General features: G+C 38.1%; 1 protein-coding gene across 5 annotated transcripts in view; it reads right to left on the bottom strand.

Annotated features, from left to right (window-relative positions):
• Positions 1-3,661: 3,661 nt before the first annotated feature.
• LOC106668900 (ankyrin repeat and sterile alpha motif domain-containing protein 1B-like) overlaps positions 3,662-15,432 on the bottom strand; it is a 136,159-nt gene continuing 124,388 nt past the window's right edge. For all 5 annotated transcript variants that reach the window (XM_014398057.2, XM_024227242.1, XM_024227241.1 and 2 more), the window contains 4 exons: positions 12,846-13,157; positions 10,065-10,223; positions 9,873-10,010; positions 3,662-9,813 (listed from right to left, as the gene is read on the bottom strand). In XM_014398057.2, coding sequence (XP_014253543.1) covers positions 9,562-9,813; positions 9,873-10,010; positions 10,065-10,223; positions 12,846-13,157 — 861 coding nt within the window. In that variant the 3' untranslated portion in view covers positions 3,662-9,561. The remainder of the gene's footprint in view (positions 9,814-9,872; positions 10,011-10,064; positions 10,224-12,845; positions 13,158-15,432) is intronic.

The raw sequence follows: 15,432 nt of genomic DNA, 5'->3' as shown, positions 1-15,432 counted from the left end.
ACTCGATAGCATTTATTTCAGCTTAAAAATGGTGCGTTTCGTAATGAGTTTGATTTATCAAATTTTTGTCTTGTCTGGGACCAGGGTAGAGATAACGAACGAGATCGAACTTAACTCCTCCATCACAAAACGTGACAGCACCAACCAAACGTCAAGTCCGGCCTCTAGAGGTTCTATACATAGTAAAACTGGTTCAAGAACCCTGGTCAACATCAGCTACAGTGACACGATTAAACAAGGCAAAATTCAAGGCTGTATACAGCTCAATCCACCTGAGAAAAAATGAGTCTATTGGTTAATTCATTGATAGCTTTGCCAATTTCCTTCCCAACTGTCGATAGCATGTATTTCGGCATGAAAGTTGTAGCGATTTTCTCTAATGAGTTTTATTGCTCTTGACGTTGTTGGTATTTTGTTCTTGACCCTGTCACCCATCTGTATACCATATAATTTTATTTCATTTTACTAACTCTTTTAATCTGTTAAAACCTTAAAGGATGAAGTGTGATAGTAGTGACCAAATATTGGTTTGTCAATCGACGACAACAGTTTGTCCAACTCCATGGAATTTATCAAGGGGGGGGGGGTGAAAAATAAAAGACGATGTCATCATGCATTTGTTTATTTACCTGTCTTTACCTCAAATATAAATGAGGAAGAAGGGCGTAAAGGAAAATCGTAACATAAAGACAACGAAAATGATTTTTATATTGTTACATACATATGTGTGATTAAGATTTTTCCGTTTCTTCCACAAGCCATCCATTTAGATTAAAAAAACCGAACTTACTTCAATATGGGAAGAACGAATAATGAAACAATCTTTTTAATGAAAGAGGCTGCAAAACTTACTTTTAACGTTTCGAGTAATTAAGTGATTATAATATGTTTCATATAAATTTTTTAATAAATTCTATAAAATAAGTATTATTTATAAATCGAAGAAATTATTTAACGTGGCTTATCACCAGCCACCTTGTTTTTTATAATATAAACTTTGATTTACCTTTAACACATTTATGTAATGTATTGCATGTTCTAAAGTGAGCTAGCTATGTTTAGACACATCCAATACAATATTGCACAACCTTCGTAAGTATCTTTAAACAGCCACATTTACATCTCTTTTTATATTCAATATGATAACATTGGCTCCACTATGAGTGAACGAAACAAAACATCTATGTACATTAACAAAAAATTTAAAACTCACGATACACATTGACACGAAAAATAGGTAATAAAAATAAAAATTTAACAACAAAACTTTGGTTTATCTAAGTGAATTACAGCCAAATTGAAAATTAAAAATATAATTTAACTGTTTTTGTTGTAATGATTTGTAAATAAATAATAAAATTTATATTTAAAGCAATATACAATACATAAATATACACTACTTGATATATTGATGAAGGGATTGAGTTGTGCTCTCAATGTACAATATTAACAGATGTAAATAGAACATTTTTTAATGGCACTGAAAAATGTTAAAATTAAAAAAAAAAATAGCGTAACAAACAAAATTCTCATTCAAATCTCTCATATATAATATCAATAAATGCAAGAATAAAATAAGCGTTAACATTTCTTAGATATATATAATAATTGTCCTAATAATAACAATAATAGCAGTTGTTATTATTATTATTCATTTGACAAATATTGATAATATTTCAATAATAGATACAACAAATTTAAAATTTGCGAATATGGCAATTCATTTTGACAATATCTAAGATATGCATTGTGGGGGAGTAAATGCCATTGTCATAATTGAACACCTAAAAGCAATCATAAAATTGATTTTTTTACGAGAAGATACGTACATGCATGGTTCAAATTTGGGTAATTATTAATTTTGCATACTGGGTATTTTATCATATAAAATCGAAGTGTTGTTGCTCCGATGTGTGTTTCAAATTGATTCAAATCGGTCACATTTTCACTTCATTCGATCAATAGGAGAAATAATCAATTATGTACATTACTCTCAACAAAGCAAACCTGGAATCAATCAACATACGGAAAAGGATTGAAAAGCATAAGGGACGGGGATCTTGAAATGGCGTAGGGTGAACTTTGTTTTTAATGGAAACCTGTTGATTTAAACTAACGTTAAACTTAAATTCTGGTATGCTCTGCGTAGAAAGAAGGCACAATTAATGCTAAACTTAATTTTTAATTATTTCTCTTCGAACAACAATATTCATTATATATATATATATATATATATATATACATATATGAATCTCTGTGCTTATAGATTCTATTTTCTTAAAGACAACAAGGTGAAATGCAATGAGGAAAACACGAATTTTTTAAATTCCTATTGGGGATACATTATCACTAGCGATATTATGGCTACAAGAGTGATTATACTAAAAATACAAAATATCCTATTTGTACTATTTTGGGCTAACTACTCGATACATTTAGGAAAACTGGTTATAAATTTTCTTGTGCCTCCGGCTATGTATAATTTGAGTTAGCTCCAGATTGAAGAACGCAAAATGAGACAGCTTACATTACTACAGCCACGCTCACTCGCGTAATACAATTTATTCTTAAATATATAGCAAGCTTTCAACGAAATTGGACCAAACAAAAGATTGTCTCGGAATCAGAAAAGGCGGTGAAATGGTAAAAGCGGGGGGCGGGGCAAGTAGAGATGTGACCGAAATCTCCCTCAGGTACAAGAGGTGACAGAACACGTACTTTGAGCCGAGTTTATGACAAAATGTAGAAAAGAAAACACCTATGCAAAAGCGGCAAAAACCGCACATATATACAAATCTGCTCGTGTTGTCATAATTCTTCGACATACATACATTTTTAGTTTGGATTTCATCACATTTACTCACTTTTTTATGTCATTTACCAAAAACTACCAACTATGAATTCAGTTTTCCTCACATCGGCTGACATGAGGTTCCCGCAACTCGATCATCCTAAAAAGGACTCTGAGAATCTTTAACGTCCGCACATAGCCTATTCGGCCTTATCGGACTTTTGATTCTCAAGATGAGAGCTGACGCACCTCCGCGTACGACAGGATGGTGTTACTGCCGCAGCAATGGTGTAAAATCAGCTCAGCCCCGAAGAGCCAATACAACCTCGCTCCCCGCTTGTCCATTTAAAGTGGCTGGGCCTGCATTGGGTATCAGACCGTATGCCGCGCGCAAAGGGCTACCTAAGCCAAAATACATCAGCTCGTTCTCCCCGCACTCCCTAGATAGAGAAGGCGACTCTATCTCCCAGAGTTTTGGGGCTCCTCTAGCGTCGAAACTTCCGGATCCGCTCCGGCCGTGGTTTCGTTTAAAGTAGAATTTCTAACCACCCCTTAGAGGAGTACCGCCTATCGAGCTCAGCCTATACCTACGTGCAAAGCATACTCGAGTAGGAGCAACCGATTCACTACCCGTTCCCATCCGCCACTACTCACGCATTCAAGGGACTTACCAGCACAATCATCGCATCCTCAACGCCTACTTGCTGCTGTCCGATCCGCCGTATCCCGTGAAGCCGGGTGTATAACGGTGGTCATACGCAAGTTTCGTGCGAAGGTCACAGGTAGAAGACAACCTCTTCTCTAAGTTCTCGCCACCACAAGCCAGTACGAATCCATTCCCAGTGTAACAGGGGCTGGATTTTGGAACATTTCTGTTACCCGGTAGTTCAGATGGTTATGCACCCTCCCCCGTCTGTGCAGAATCTGGTACCCTAACCCTCGTCTGCCTGTGATAAGGCACCAGCCGCTCATGCCGACCCGAGTACAGCTTGTGTTTAGAGAGGTTGCCAGGCTCTCTGGGTTACACCTTTATTTTGCGCCCGGACACCACCCTTGTAACCAAGGGTTGGGAGGGGGTAACAGGATAGAATGAAGGAACCTGGATTGAGAAAGGGTCGTGGATGAGGACTCGAGGTGGATCGTTTCGGGGTCTCGAGTCTTACCCACACTATACCACCCGTCGTCGCCGTAGTACCACAACTCCCCGGGTGGGTGACATCGGGTGACAATCGAATAACTGAATGACAAAAGAAGACTTGCTTTTTACAGATCCTACGATATTGCGAAGGAGTTAGAACATTACTATTCGTCCCTCTGACACTTTCCATTTTTGATGAATAAAAAGACTCGATTTTTAGGAAGATATCCTTCCAATCTATGAGTCACGTAAAGGAATGCTATTGACCCTTATCTACCCCAGTCGTCTGCCAGTAAAATTTATATTACTTTTCAATAATTTTTACTACTAATTAGTCTGTTGTCCCTTATTTGAAGTTTTAATAACTAAAAGAAAATGTCATAGGAAGAAAAGAAGACTTGCTTGTTCAAAATTATCTTTCCAAGCTTTGAGTCATGGAAACACAGGGAAACTTGCAATCTTATGACGCCTTCGTGTCATATTCGTTGTCCCGTTACTTTCTGAGCTGACGTTTGTACTCTTTTTTCATGTAATTTCCTTTTTTTTAAGTTGTGAGTAATAACGTATCCTATCTAAATGGAAAAATAATTTTATTACACCTATTTTTAAAAATTTAAAAAGATCCGACGCTCAAAATTATGGGCCAATTAATAAAATTTCCAAAATTCCTATGATTTTTGAAAAATTAGTAGCTATAGAGTAGTACACTGGATGTGCAAATTCACCAACGAATTTGCCATTCTACCGAACTATTTGGCTCAAGTTCATCAAGCGTGGAGATTGTTCAAAGAAAGCAAAAGCAATACATCTTTCCCTTTGTTCAAGGCGCATTCGAACAGTACTGCATTCCAATCCAATCTCAGATCATGATGATAATGATGACCATGACCATTATGGTCAACAACGCACTGGTTTCGTTGACCAGACCACACTCCCTGGGTCTATCTTGATCATAACTCCAATAATCACCGACATTTCTATGTTCAAATGCCGGAAACAAGATTCCACGTCTAGGTCCTAGGAACACCTTGACTAGCAACATTGGGGCCTACTAAGAAAGCGGATCTCCCGATCGCTTTGTTGCTGGATGCTTGCATGTTCAAAGTGGACCCACTTGTACCCTACCTGACAAGAAAAACCAGAATAGGTATTTCAGGAGTCATGGGATCATCTCATTAAGTCTTTAAGCGCTCAAACTCTCATATTTTACATGATTGATGAAGAAATCATGCCAGTTCTAGATCAAAGAATCATTTCTGTCGCCACGGGCAAAGCCTGTCGTGTATTGTTTAGTTGTTTGTATTTTTTATCATATTTCTTTTATGAAATTGTGTTGATTGAAAATACTTAACATAACTATTGCACTTGGTCACGTTATGTATTGTATGCCTACTACGCCATCTATCTACGTCAATTGTAGGACACACTAAGTCAAAACATTTCACATTGCGCCTACAGGAAACCAAACGATAACACTCTAAATTAGTATATAAATCCTCTCACTCAAAACATTTCCTATGACATCTTCCTCCAAATTGGTCTCTAAATATTTCCCCTTATAGTGACTAGTTTATTTGAGAATAACTGTAAATGCGCGACGTATGCAACGGACAATCATTAAAATCGCCAGCTGTGATTTTTGGATTAACCCCTACAGGAAATGTTCGATTAGTTTTTTTTAAAGGGTCTAAAACAAAAAATTATTTCTAATTGTTAAATCAGGGAACTAACTTTTTGTTCAAATACTGACCCACATTTCATAAATTCGAGGGGGTATTTAGGCAGACAACGCATGTATTCCACGTATAACGATTATATTCTAGCCCATACAATATTATATAAATAACCATCTAAACTAAGGGCTACAATTACACATCGACATCTAATTTGTCCACAATGGAAACACTACGCTTTTTCTTTTCTTTAAAAAACATGCAGCTTTTAAAAAGCATAAGCTAATTGTTATAATTGTTTTAACATTATTTGAAGCAACTTCAATATTAGCATAAGGCGGTATCTTTCGATATACCGTTTTTTACACTTACGATGAACAATACAAGAGTATTTACGTTCATTGGGCCTAAGTGTGAGATGAGCACTCTTTAAAGGATATGTACCTAAATCGAGATTCTATACATTAGAAGAGTAGTTATTTAAATGCGATTAAATAAGATGCGATTTGGTTTTTGTCGTACAAAAAAATTGAAAATTCCTGTCTAAATATTGACCCTGTGTCTAACCCTGTCAGTGGTTTAAAATGAATAAACAATTAATTTATAACTCGAGTTAAAAGAAAATGTCCAAAATTCTGTCCACGAAGTGAAATAATTTTGTAATCAACGAACAGGATTGGAAATACTTTTTTTTTTTTAATGTAAACTCTAAAACCGTGTAAATTCAGTACATGAATTACACAACGAAGTAGATTGTTGGCAATGTTTGAAATATAACATTTTTTTGTAGACTTTTCTACAGAACGATCCTAAAGATTTTACAAGTCAGAAACCAAGTAAAATAAAGGGTGAGAAAATTGTAGAAGAAAGACAAGAATCAAGGAAGAAGGGACGTCCGAGAATATTTAGTAGTTTGAGAAAAAAGACTGGAAGAAAGCTTTGTTAAGGTATAAAAAGCGCTACTTTTACAAGGATGATCATAAGCTTCTGCCAAGCAGTTAGGCGGTTGTGGACATGGTATAAGAAACACCAAAGGAAATTTTCCGAAGGAGGTTCAGGAGAGAAACGAGGAAATTCATGATAAGGAAGTACACCCCGATCAGGAGGATTTAATGAAGAATTGACGGGATACGAAATGAGTTGCTAAGGAGGGATATCTGAACTCAAAACATTAAATCGGAGGCTTGGAACAAAGCTGTTCTTTGCTTCTATGGAAGTGAATCCTAGGCTGACAAAGTGGGATGAGATAGGATTGTGGACTAGCAGTAGGACTCTAATGGTGCTCCAATTAAAGAAGATCAATAATGGATCAAGTAAGGAGTCCATCCTGTTAAAGCTTGTGGGACTGTTGAAAACGACCTGGAATAATACAAATCTCAGGTGAAGGTGGGGGTGGTTTCAAGTCACAGGTAGGTTGAGATAGCAGAACATTAATGTTGGAAGGAACTGACTGAGATAGACCGGTGCAGATTCAGGAGGAAAAGAAGTAGGAGTAAGAAACTGATGGCATACGGAAGGATCGTACAGCTCCAGGAATTAACGGGATCCAAGCTAACTAACTTGAGCATGGGGGAAAAGCCAGGGTGACTTACGTATACGAATTAATAATGGATATCTGGTCGCAGGAAACGGCAAAGCTGTTTTTGTCAAATTTATGAAAAAGGTGACAGACATGGGAAAATTATCATGGTGTTGTTTGTAATTCTGCTGTTGGTATATCGTGGTATATCAAATACTCTCCGTAATAGGTCTATCGGAGGCTGACAATGGGCTGAGAGACGATTACTACTAGAGTGCTTCAGGTTAGAGGAGATGAACGATGGGCTTTTTATTTATTTTTGTTTTAGGAGGGTATTTCAACTACGAGGTTATATAAACTCTAGGAATGCCGGTTTTTGAAGAAAGCCCATTTGTAAGTATGTCAGATTCGAATGGAGGGCCGCTGAATTCGAACCCGGGACCTTTCCTTACAGTGATGAGCACCCTGTTAACGCCTAAACCGTTGCGGCCGCCGATGAACCCGGACGATGCACTTAATATGCTAACTAAGCTACAGTTGGAAAAAAGCTTTGTCCACAATGTGAGCTACTATCGCCTGTTGGTAGATTTTAGACAAGAGTACGATTCCGTAAATAATGAGATGGAGAAGAGGTCGTTAGGGGTCCCGTTAAAGCTTGTGTGACTGGCCAAATAGCATGGAATGAACAGCGGGACACTTTCAGTTGCTTAATTTAGGAAGAACCGAAGGAAACATCCGAGGGGAGGTTTAGACAGATGGCATCACTGAAGATCCAGGAATTGACGGAATACAAGATGAGTTACTTAAATATAGCATACATGACGTGGTGATTCAAGTATACAAATTGGTAATGAATATCTGGACACAAGAAAATAAACCAGAAAATTAGAGGGAAAATGTTCTTTACTAAATTTGTAAGAAAGGTCCCGTTAAAGCTAGTGAGACTGGTAAAAATACGAGGTACATTTAAAGGATGGCAATCTCTTCTATCAGGTGGGATACGAATCCATTACCAACCATTCTATTCAATTTGGCCCACAAAAAGGCAATAAGAGAGATCCGGACGCACCTTGGTTCTAATCTATAATAGGTTGAATCAGCGCATGGCGTATGCTGACTACATGGTCATAACAGCGCACTTTACCAGCTCTATCATGGGCCCTAGAAAAGTTTGAAACTACAGCAGCATGTGCTAGCTTGAATGTCAGTCTGCATGAATTATATAAAAACAGCAAGGACTCAAGTAAACACGGAGAAAAAATTGATGATAAGAGAGTATACCTTCTAACTCTGCAGATGTTTTAAGTGCATGCACTGGTTTCTGAAAACAATAATAGTTTTCTATTCTTGCTTTAATCTCGGCATTTATATGCAGATTAAAGCAAGAATTCAAAACAATTATTTGACCCGTCGTTACGAAGCGAGAGCTGAGTGGACAAAAACAAGTGATATGACTCGAGGTGTATTAGAGAGTACGTCATCAGAAGGATGTTCAACCCGGTCTGTTATACTGTAATTTGAATATTCCCTAAAAGTCCAAAGCTGTTGTCGCTGCATGTAGGTAGCTAATATAACTGAGATGGAGGAAGACCTTAGGAAGGTGGGAGTATGTTGAGGAAAAGCGGAGAAGAGAGTAGTTTTTGATTATTAAGCAGGCCCAGGTCCAACTAGAGCATAGCACCAGCCAATAGGTTAAACGAAATGCTGAATCAAAAATATTATCCATAGCGACAACATTTCCTTTAAACCTTTTTCGTTAAATTCTAAATGCATTTAAAGTAACCAAATGAAATGTAAGTTAGTTGTTATTTTATTTTAAAACTTGCACTTTATACAAAACTAGTTATTTGTTTAAAAAGTCCCCCCTTTTACTAGTTTTTGGTTTTCATTAATAGATATCAACACAAATGACATCTACACCGCTCCACGCGGATGTCATTCTCGTTTGATCCAATTTCGTTTTTTGACCCCCTTTTATTTAAATGCGAGAGGAAAATAAGACTAAATAACAAAATCGCCTTCCCCTTCTGAGTAACAATGGGTAACCTACCGTTTTTGTTTTGTTGAAAAACGTCAATAGTATAATATTGAAAAATGGTAATAAAACGTGTCCCTATATAATAATATTAATTATGTCAATGTTTCTATTTACTATCACAATGTCCACAGATCCCACTTTTTCCGAATACTAATAATGAACAATTGTATTTATATATATTATAGTGTAGAGATCTTTACTTCTTTTAAACCTCCCATTGTTTTTTTTTTTTTATTTTTATAATAGATTAGATACTATTTAGCGTTAAAACTACTAAATGACTTAAAAAAATAAAACTAAAAGATACAGTCAACGTTATTTGGTATAATTTCAAAATGGTACTTATTAAGAGCGAAAATAAATTAAATAAAAAAATTAGAAACAAAAAGAAAACTAAAGTGCTTAAATATCTTCGCTCGTGAGTATAGGAGGTGGCGACGGTGGATGTCCGTTGGCGAGGTTTTCACCGTTCAGTTTGATTTCATTGACCGAATGAGATCGGTTGTGGTTCGGTTGACTAGTTATGGGAGCAAGATTTGCGGAATGGGACCTGGTATGCCCGTTGCCTCTGTTGTTGGTCGACTCCCTCAGGGCCATTTGATAGGCGACCTCAAACGCCTGGCCGAGGGTCAAAATCACCTCCGTCGCTTGGTCCTAGATCCAAAAAACGGTTTAAAAATAATAAACAAGTCTTTTTCTTCGACCGCACTTACCATAGTCTGCACGCAGAATACGTGGCAATAGTGAGATTTAGACGCGTGGTCTTTTGTAATGTAAGCGAAGTGCGTCAAGTCTTCGGCGTCCTGGCAGGCGCAGTGGATGTTCCTTATCTCGTGTTCGCAAACCAACTCCTGCAAAAGAACCAACTCATCGAATTGTCTCGGATGGTGTAAAATTTAACTCACCTGTGTGTCAGTGCTGAGGAATTTGACGCCTCGGTACGATATGGCTAGATAGATGTCCGGGGAAGAATTCTGCTCGCATTGGGGCTTCTTCAGTTTTTGAATAGATTTCTTTGTCGATTCCGTACCCCTCAATTCCTTCACGACCGTCGAGCCCAAATACTAGAAAATAAACGCAAAAATTCTAGGTGATTCGCTAGGAGAAAAGGGGCAAGTTGATACAAGCTTCGGGAGAAACGTCTGTCTGATTAGTTTTCCTGCCTTATGAAAATGTGCAAGGCTTCATTAAAGATGGGTTCGTCTCTTTTGATCAGAAATAAATCCATATGCAGATATTTCAATGTAATTAGTAAAACAACGCAAACTGTAGGGATTAAAAGTAGAAAAACCTGGAGCTCTTCTAAGGTATACAGATGGCCCAAAGATGGAAAATGAGACGATTATGGGCATAAAGCCACATAGTCTTCAGCTCCATCTCAACCATCTTTCATGCCGAATTGCTAGCCGGAGAAACATGTGCACATGAAACAAAGATCTCAAAGATGCAACAATAACAATACCATCAGATAGCAAGGCTCTCCAAGGGTAAAAAATTGGGATATACAAATTGCAAAAAGCTAGTTCGCTCGGTCATGGGGGGATTCAGGCCATGAGGCAGCACACATACTAGCTAGTAAAGGAGCATCGGAAAAAATCATAGACCCAAATCTTTTTTGTGGCATAAAATATAGCCACATTAAAAAAGAATAGGAATCATGAGTAACTAAAAATCATAGAAAATACTGAAAGTAAATCCTACTTATCAGAATGGAACTAAAAACTCTGATATATTTGCTGAACATGCTCCAGTAAAGTACCACATTGTAAAAAGGAGACTATCAATATACGCAAACAAAGAAACGCATTCTTGTGGAATGCAAACCTAATGCTGGTCAGCATTTTTTAGGGCCAGCTATGAAATAGCACATATCCCAGAAACATGGAGTCGAACAAGGGTGGTACTTATACCGAAAAAAGGAGGTCGCGCTTCAGATTCGGCAAAAGCGGTTCGACCCATAAGCCTAACTACTTTTGTTCAGAAGACAATGGTGAAAATTGTAGGCCAAGAAATTAAATATGTTCATTTTGTAAAAAATCTTCTCCATGACCAACAAGATCATAACAAAAGGGAAAATCCACGGAGACTTCCTAAATATATTGGAAGAGCATGTTGACAAATCATAGGAAGATAAGGAGATAACATTCTACTGCTTTATGGACATAGATGGAGCCTTTGACAACCCCTCGTTGCTTTGTCATTTACAACGGCTGTACAAAGAAAAGAGTGGATACATATTATGTATATTAGCTATGCTAAGAAGTGGGCAAATAAGCGCTGAACTTGATCAACAGACTTTACAAAAAGCACCTACCCAACGAGGGGTAATATAACCACTTCTTTGGTTGCTAGTAGGTGATGATCTAATTAAATAACTTAACGAGTTAGGATTCCGTACCATAGGTTACGCAGATAATCTGATAACAATCATTAAAGGGAAATTTGAAGACACTGTCAAATAAGATGCAAAACGCCGTAAACACTGTAGGAAGATAGAGTGAGAAAAAAGTTTAAATATAAAACCTAAGAAAACATGCCTCATGCCTTTCACAAAAAGAAGGAAACTCAACATAAAGGCTCCCACTATAAAAAGTGAAGCCTTAATTTCCTCAATAGAAACAATATACCTTCGTATAAACTTTGACCAAAGGTTCAAATGGAGAAAACATATAGGCAACATTCTGTATATAGCCAAGTCTCTATTAAGCATTGGCCAAAGATTATGCAGTAAAAACTAGGGAATAAGCCCAAAAATGGCGTACAGGTTATTCATCACAAAGGTCAGACCTTATGAAGCTCTAGCGTGGTGACCAAAAATCACTGAACAAGGAGCGACAGACAAAAACGACAAAATCTACCTGCAATGGGAACAGCACTCGACCTTCCACCTTTACATGATTACGTACAAAACGTTTTGAGAGTGTCAACAGACCCAAGATACAAGGGAAAAAGCTAGATCTAAGGAGATAGCCACCAAAAAATTCTGGAAAAATAAATCAGATGGCTATAACGTTATCTGCAAAATGAGAGAAAAACTCAAATTTGACAGACTCTTCCAGGTGGACATAGATACCAGAGAGATTTGGAAGAAAGGTGGCTCTAGTTTCATAAGGGGCCCTACACACAGATGGATCGATGATGGATGCGTAGGGATATAAGGGCCAAACTACACCCTAGCGAAGCCGCTTGTACCAACTACTTTCCAAGCTGAGATCCATGCAATACAACTTTGTACACAGTAGTGAATAAAGAAAAATATGAAAGGTGCACAGATATACATACTATCAGACAGCCAGGCAGCCATACAGGCACTAAATGCGTATGCTTTCAACTTCAAATTTGTCTAGGAGTGCTTAAAGGCACTTTCCGAGGCATTGCTTGAAGCTATAAGAGTGCGTTCATAAATCTGCTTAGGGTGCAGTGGCGGAAAGGATGGGGTAAACTATATACTATACCCCCGAGAAGAGAACGTCATTGTACAATGTACCTTACAAAGGAAACGAAAATTTTCAGGGAAAATCGTTTGCAGAGATCGGACATAACAGAAGAAAGTATAAGTGATGATAATGGGGAAAATCACTTGACTCCAAGTGAGAAAAAATGCATTATTTGTGATACGAAAAGGTCTCGTCAATGAGAGAATTTTTATTTTGAGGTTGTCGTGTGATGTCGTTAACATTCCGTACCCTTGCCAAGTAGGTGAGGTGTCCGGATAGAAGGGCGTGAGGCCTGTGCCTCCATTGGGCAGTGAGCGTTGAAGGAACGCCGACCAGGAGTTGTGAAGGATCTCTGATCTGCAGCTCAGGCTGCTTTCCTGGTGGCTGCGGGGCCGGCCTTGACTTCTTGTGGCTGTGCCTGAGAGTGCCCGTGTTTCCTGATGCCTGGGCGCTTCCGCTGGTGGGCGTGTTTGCCGCCGTCGGAGTCGTCGTCGTCGTCGGGGTCATTCCGGTGCAGGTCGTCACCTTCACGTGACTTTCTAGCTCTTGCATTGAACTTTTCTGCAACAGACAAAATTAATCATGAAAAATTCGTCTTCATCGACTAAAAAGACATAAGTGCAACGTTTGCGTGAGATGTTTCGTGACGGTTCCCTTCCGCATTCGGAAACCAAGGGCTATCGTAAAAGAAACCGCACGAGTTGTCAATTATCGCACATGACTTCGGCTTTTAATTTGTAATGTTACCCAAAGAATGAACATGGATGAAATTTTAATTAATTTAATTTTAATTAAAAACACTGTTNATATATATATATAGAGAGAGAGAGAGAGAGAGAGAGAGACTGGCAGAATTGATCACTCAAAATGCCTCGAATTTCTTCAATTTCTAGACCTGACTTTTTGTAACTAAATATTTATCATGCTACAATGTTATACGGCATGTAATTTAATTGTCACCGCGTGTTTTTGGTCTGTTTCTCCTCATTTGGTTTGTCTGTTAGACCAATTTCGCTATTTCAATATGTTCAGTTTTATGTCTCGCAGTTAGACGCACTCAGATGGTCCAGTTTTTAATATTTTTGGTTTACGATATGCGTGAGTTTTGACTAATCTTTGCAAGTTATCTGACTAATTCTACTACTATACTGACTACTTTATATATTTACGTTAAAGACTAGTACAACGACCGTTATGGTCTCATCACAGTTTTTTGACAACTACATTACATTTTATTGCTTTGTTTGCTTTCTTATTCGCCCGAGGGGAAAAGAGTCGTAAAAATTTAATGGTTTCATTATATTTTCCCATAACCCTAGGAGACTGTCCGATCCCATGGCTTTTTACGTGTGAGATCATGACCGACTTTTATTCTCACAGTACATAGTATCTAGGACTCAGTTTTTTTCTTTTCTCTTCAATCACGAACTCTTCTGACATGTGGTGATTTTGTATTAGAGATTAAATGAATCCATGAATTAAATGAGAATGGGTACAACTGTATAAACAATCGCAATAATTCAGAAGTTAAGGTATTAACCTAGGTGGTTATGCGTGGTGAGATATAATAACATTACTAATAATCCGATAGCTAACTAATTAACATGTGAAAATATCACACGGCTACATTCTTTTCGGCCTTTTTATGGGAAATTTTATAGTGGATTGTTAATATGGTGAAAAATTCAAGCTTGATGAGAAAATCGATTCTCATAAAAAGTCGCATTTGTTCAGTGTTCACATTACGTTAAATAAATACATTTATATCTCTAATTTGACAAGTACAAAATTTAATATCACAGACGCAATAGTTGACTATTTGACGTTACAAAAATAATTTACTTATATTATATTTTAATGACAAGCTGAGTAATTTTTTATCACACTAATAACTTGTAAATCGTAAACTCTCCAAGTGGATGGATTCTAAGAATCGGGAAAATTATATTCCGCACTTCTGGATCTTCTCTATCTAAGCAGAGATCGCATTTGAACACCAGATGGTTCCAAGTTTTCCAGTTCCAATGACAGGAGTGGCAATGTGAAATCGTTGTAGGTATGTCCGGCATTCTCCATACTCTACCATAGCCGTGGTCGTTATGGTCTTGTTACTAAGGTTGATATGGATTCTAGACATCACTATAGGAAAATACATTTTTGTAATTGCTCCTTTGTTCGTCTCAGCCCATTCCTCTTCCCATCCCTTCATTGTCATTTTCAGGATTTCTTGTTTAACGTAAGTTATTGGAACTGTTGAGTAGGTCACTTCCAGATTTTCCTCCATTCCTGCCTGTTTTGCTTACTGCATGCCAATTCAGTCACTGCCAGTGATGCCGATGTGGGCTTTAACCCAGTCTAGCTTCCCTGTTCCTCAATTGATGGTTCTGAAGTATCTTCAGGGTGTGTACGTTATGGGACTGCGGTGATAATGGGCGATACAGTGTGGCCAAGGCAGGGCGGTGGAACCTGAAAAGATGAGCCGCCTCAAGTCCTCGGTCACTTCCATTTCTCAATCCAGGTCTTTCGGCACACTTCCTTGAGACTTCTCCCAACCCTTGGATGCAAAGGGTGTAACCAGGCGCAACATAATGTGTAGCCTTGAGAGCGTGGCACCCTTTCTAAAGCTCTAGCTGGATTCGTGTCGGCCTCCGGGTGCCTCAGAGGCACACGAGGGTATCAGATCCTGTCAGAAAATGTTCCAAGTCCAAACAGCAAAACATGGGAATGGACTCGCAGTGGCTTAGTGGCGAGGCTCCTGGCGAGAACTTATTGTGAACCTGTTCCCCGAGGGTGCCGTTAGCGGTTTCCTTCCGAGGCAGTGCTCCTCTAGTGGGTG

Source organism: Cimex lectularius, unplaced genomic scaffold (assembly GCF_000648675.2).
Source record: "Cimex lectularius strain Harlan isolate CLEC.00 unplaced genomic scaffold, Clec_2.1 scaffold224, whole genome shotgun sequence".
NCBI classification, from domain to species: domain Eukaryota; kingdom Metazoa; phylum Arthropoda; class Insecta; order Hemiptera; family Cimicidae; genus Cimex; species Cimex lectularius.
The sequence above is the reverse complement of the archived record's forward strand: the minus strand, read 5'-3'. Positions and strand labels throughout refer to the sequence as shown.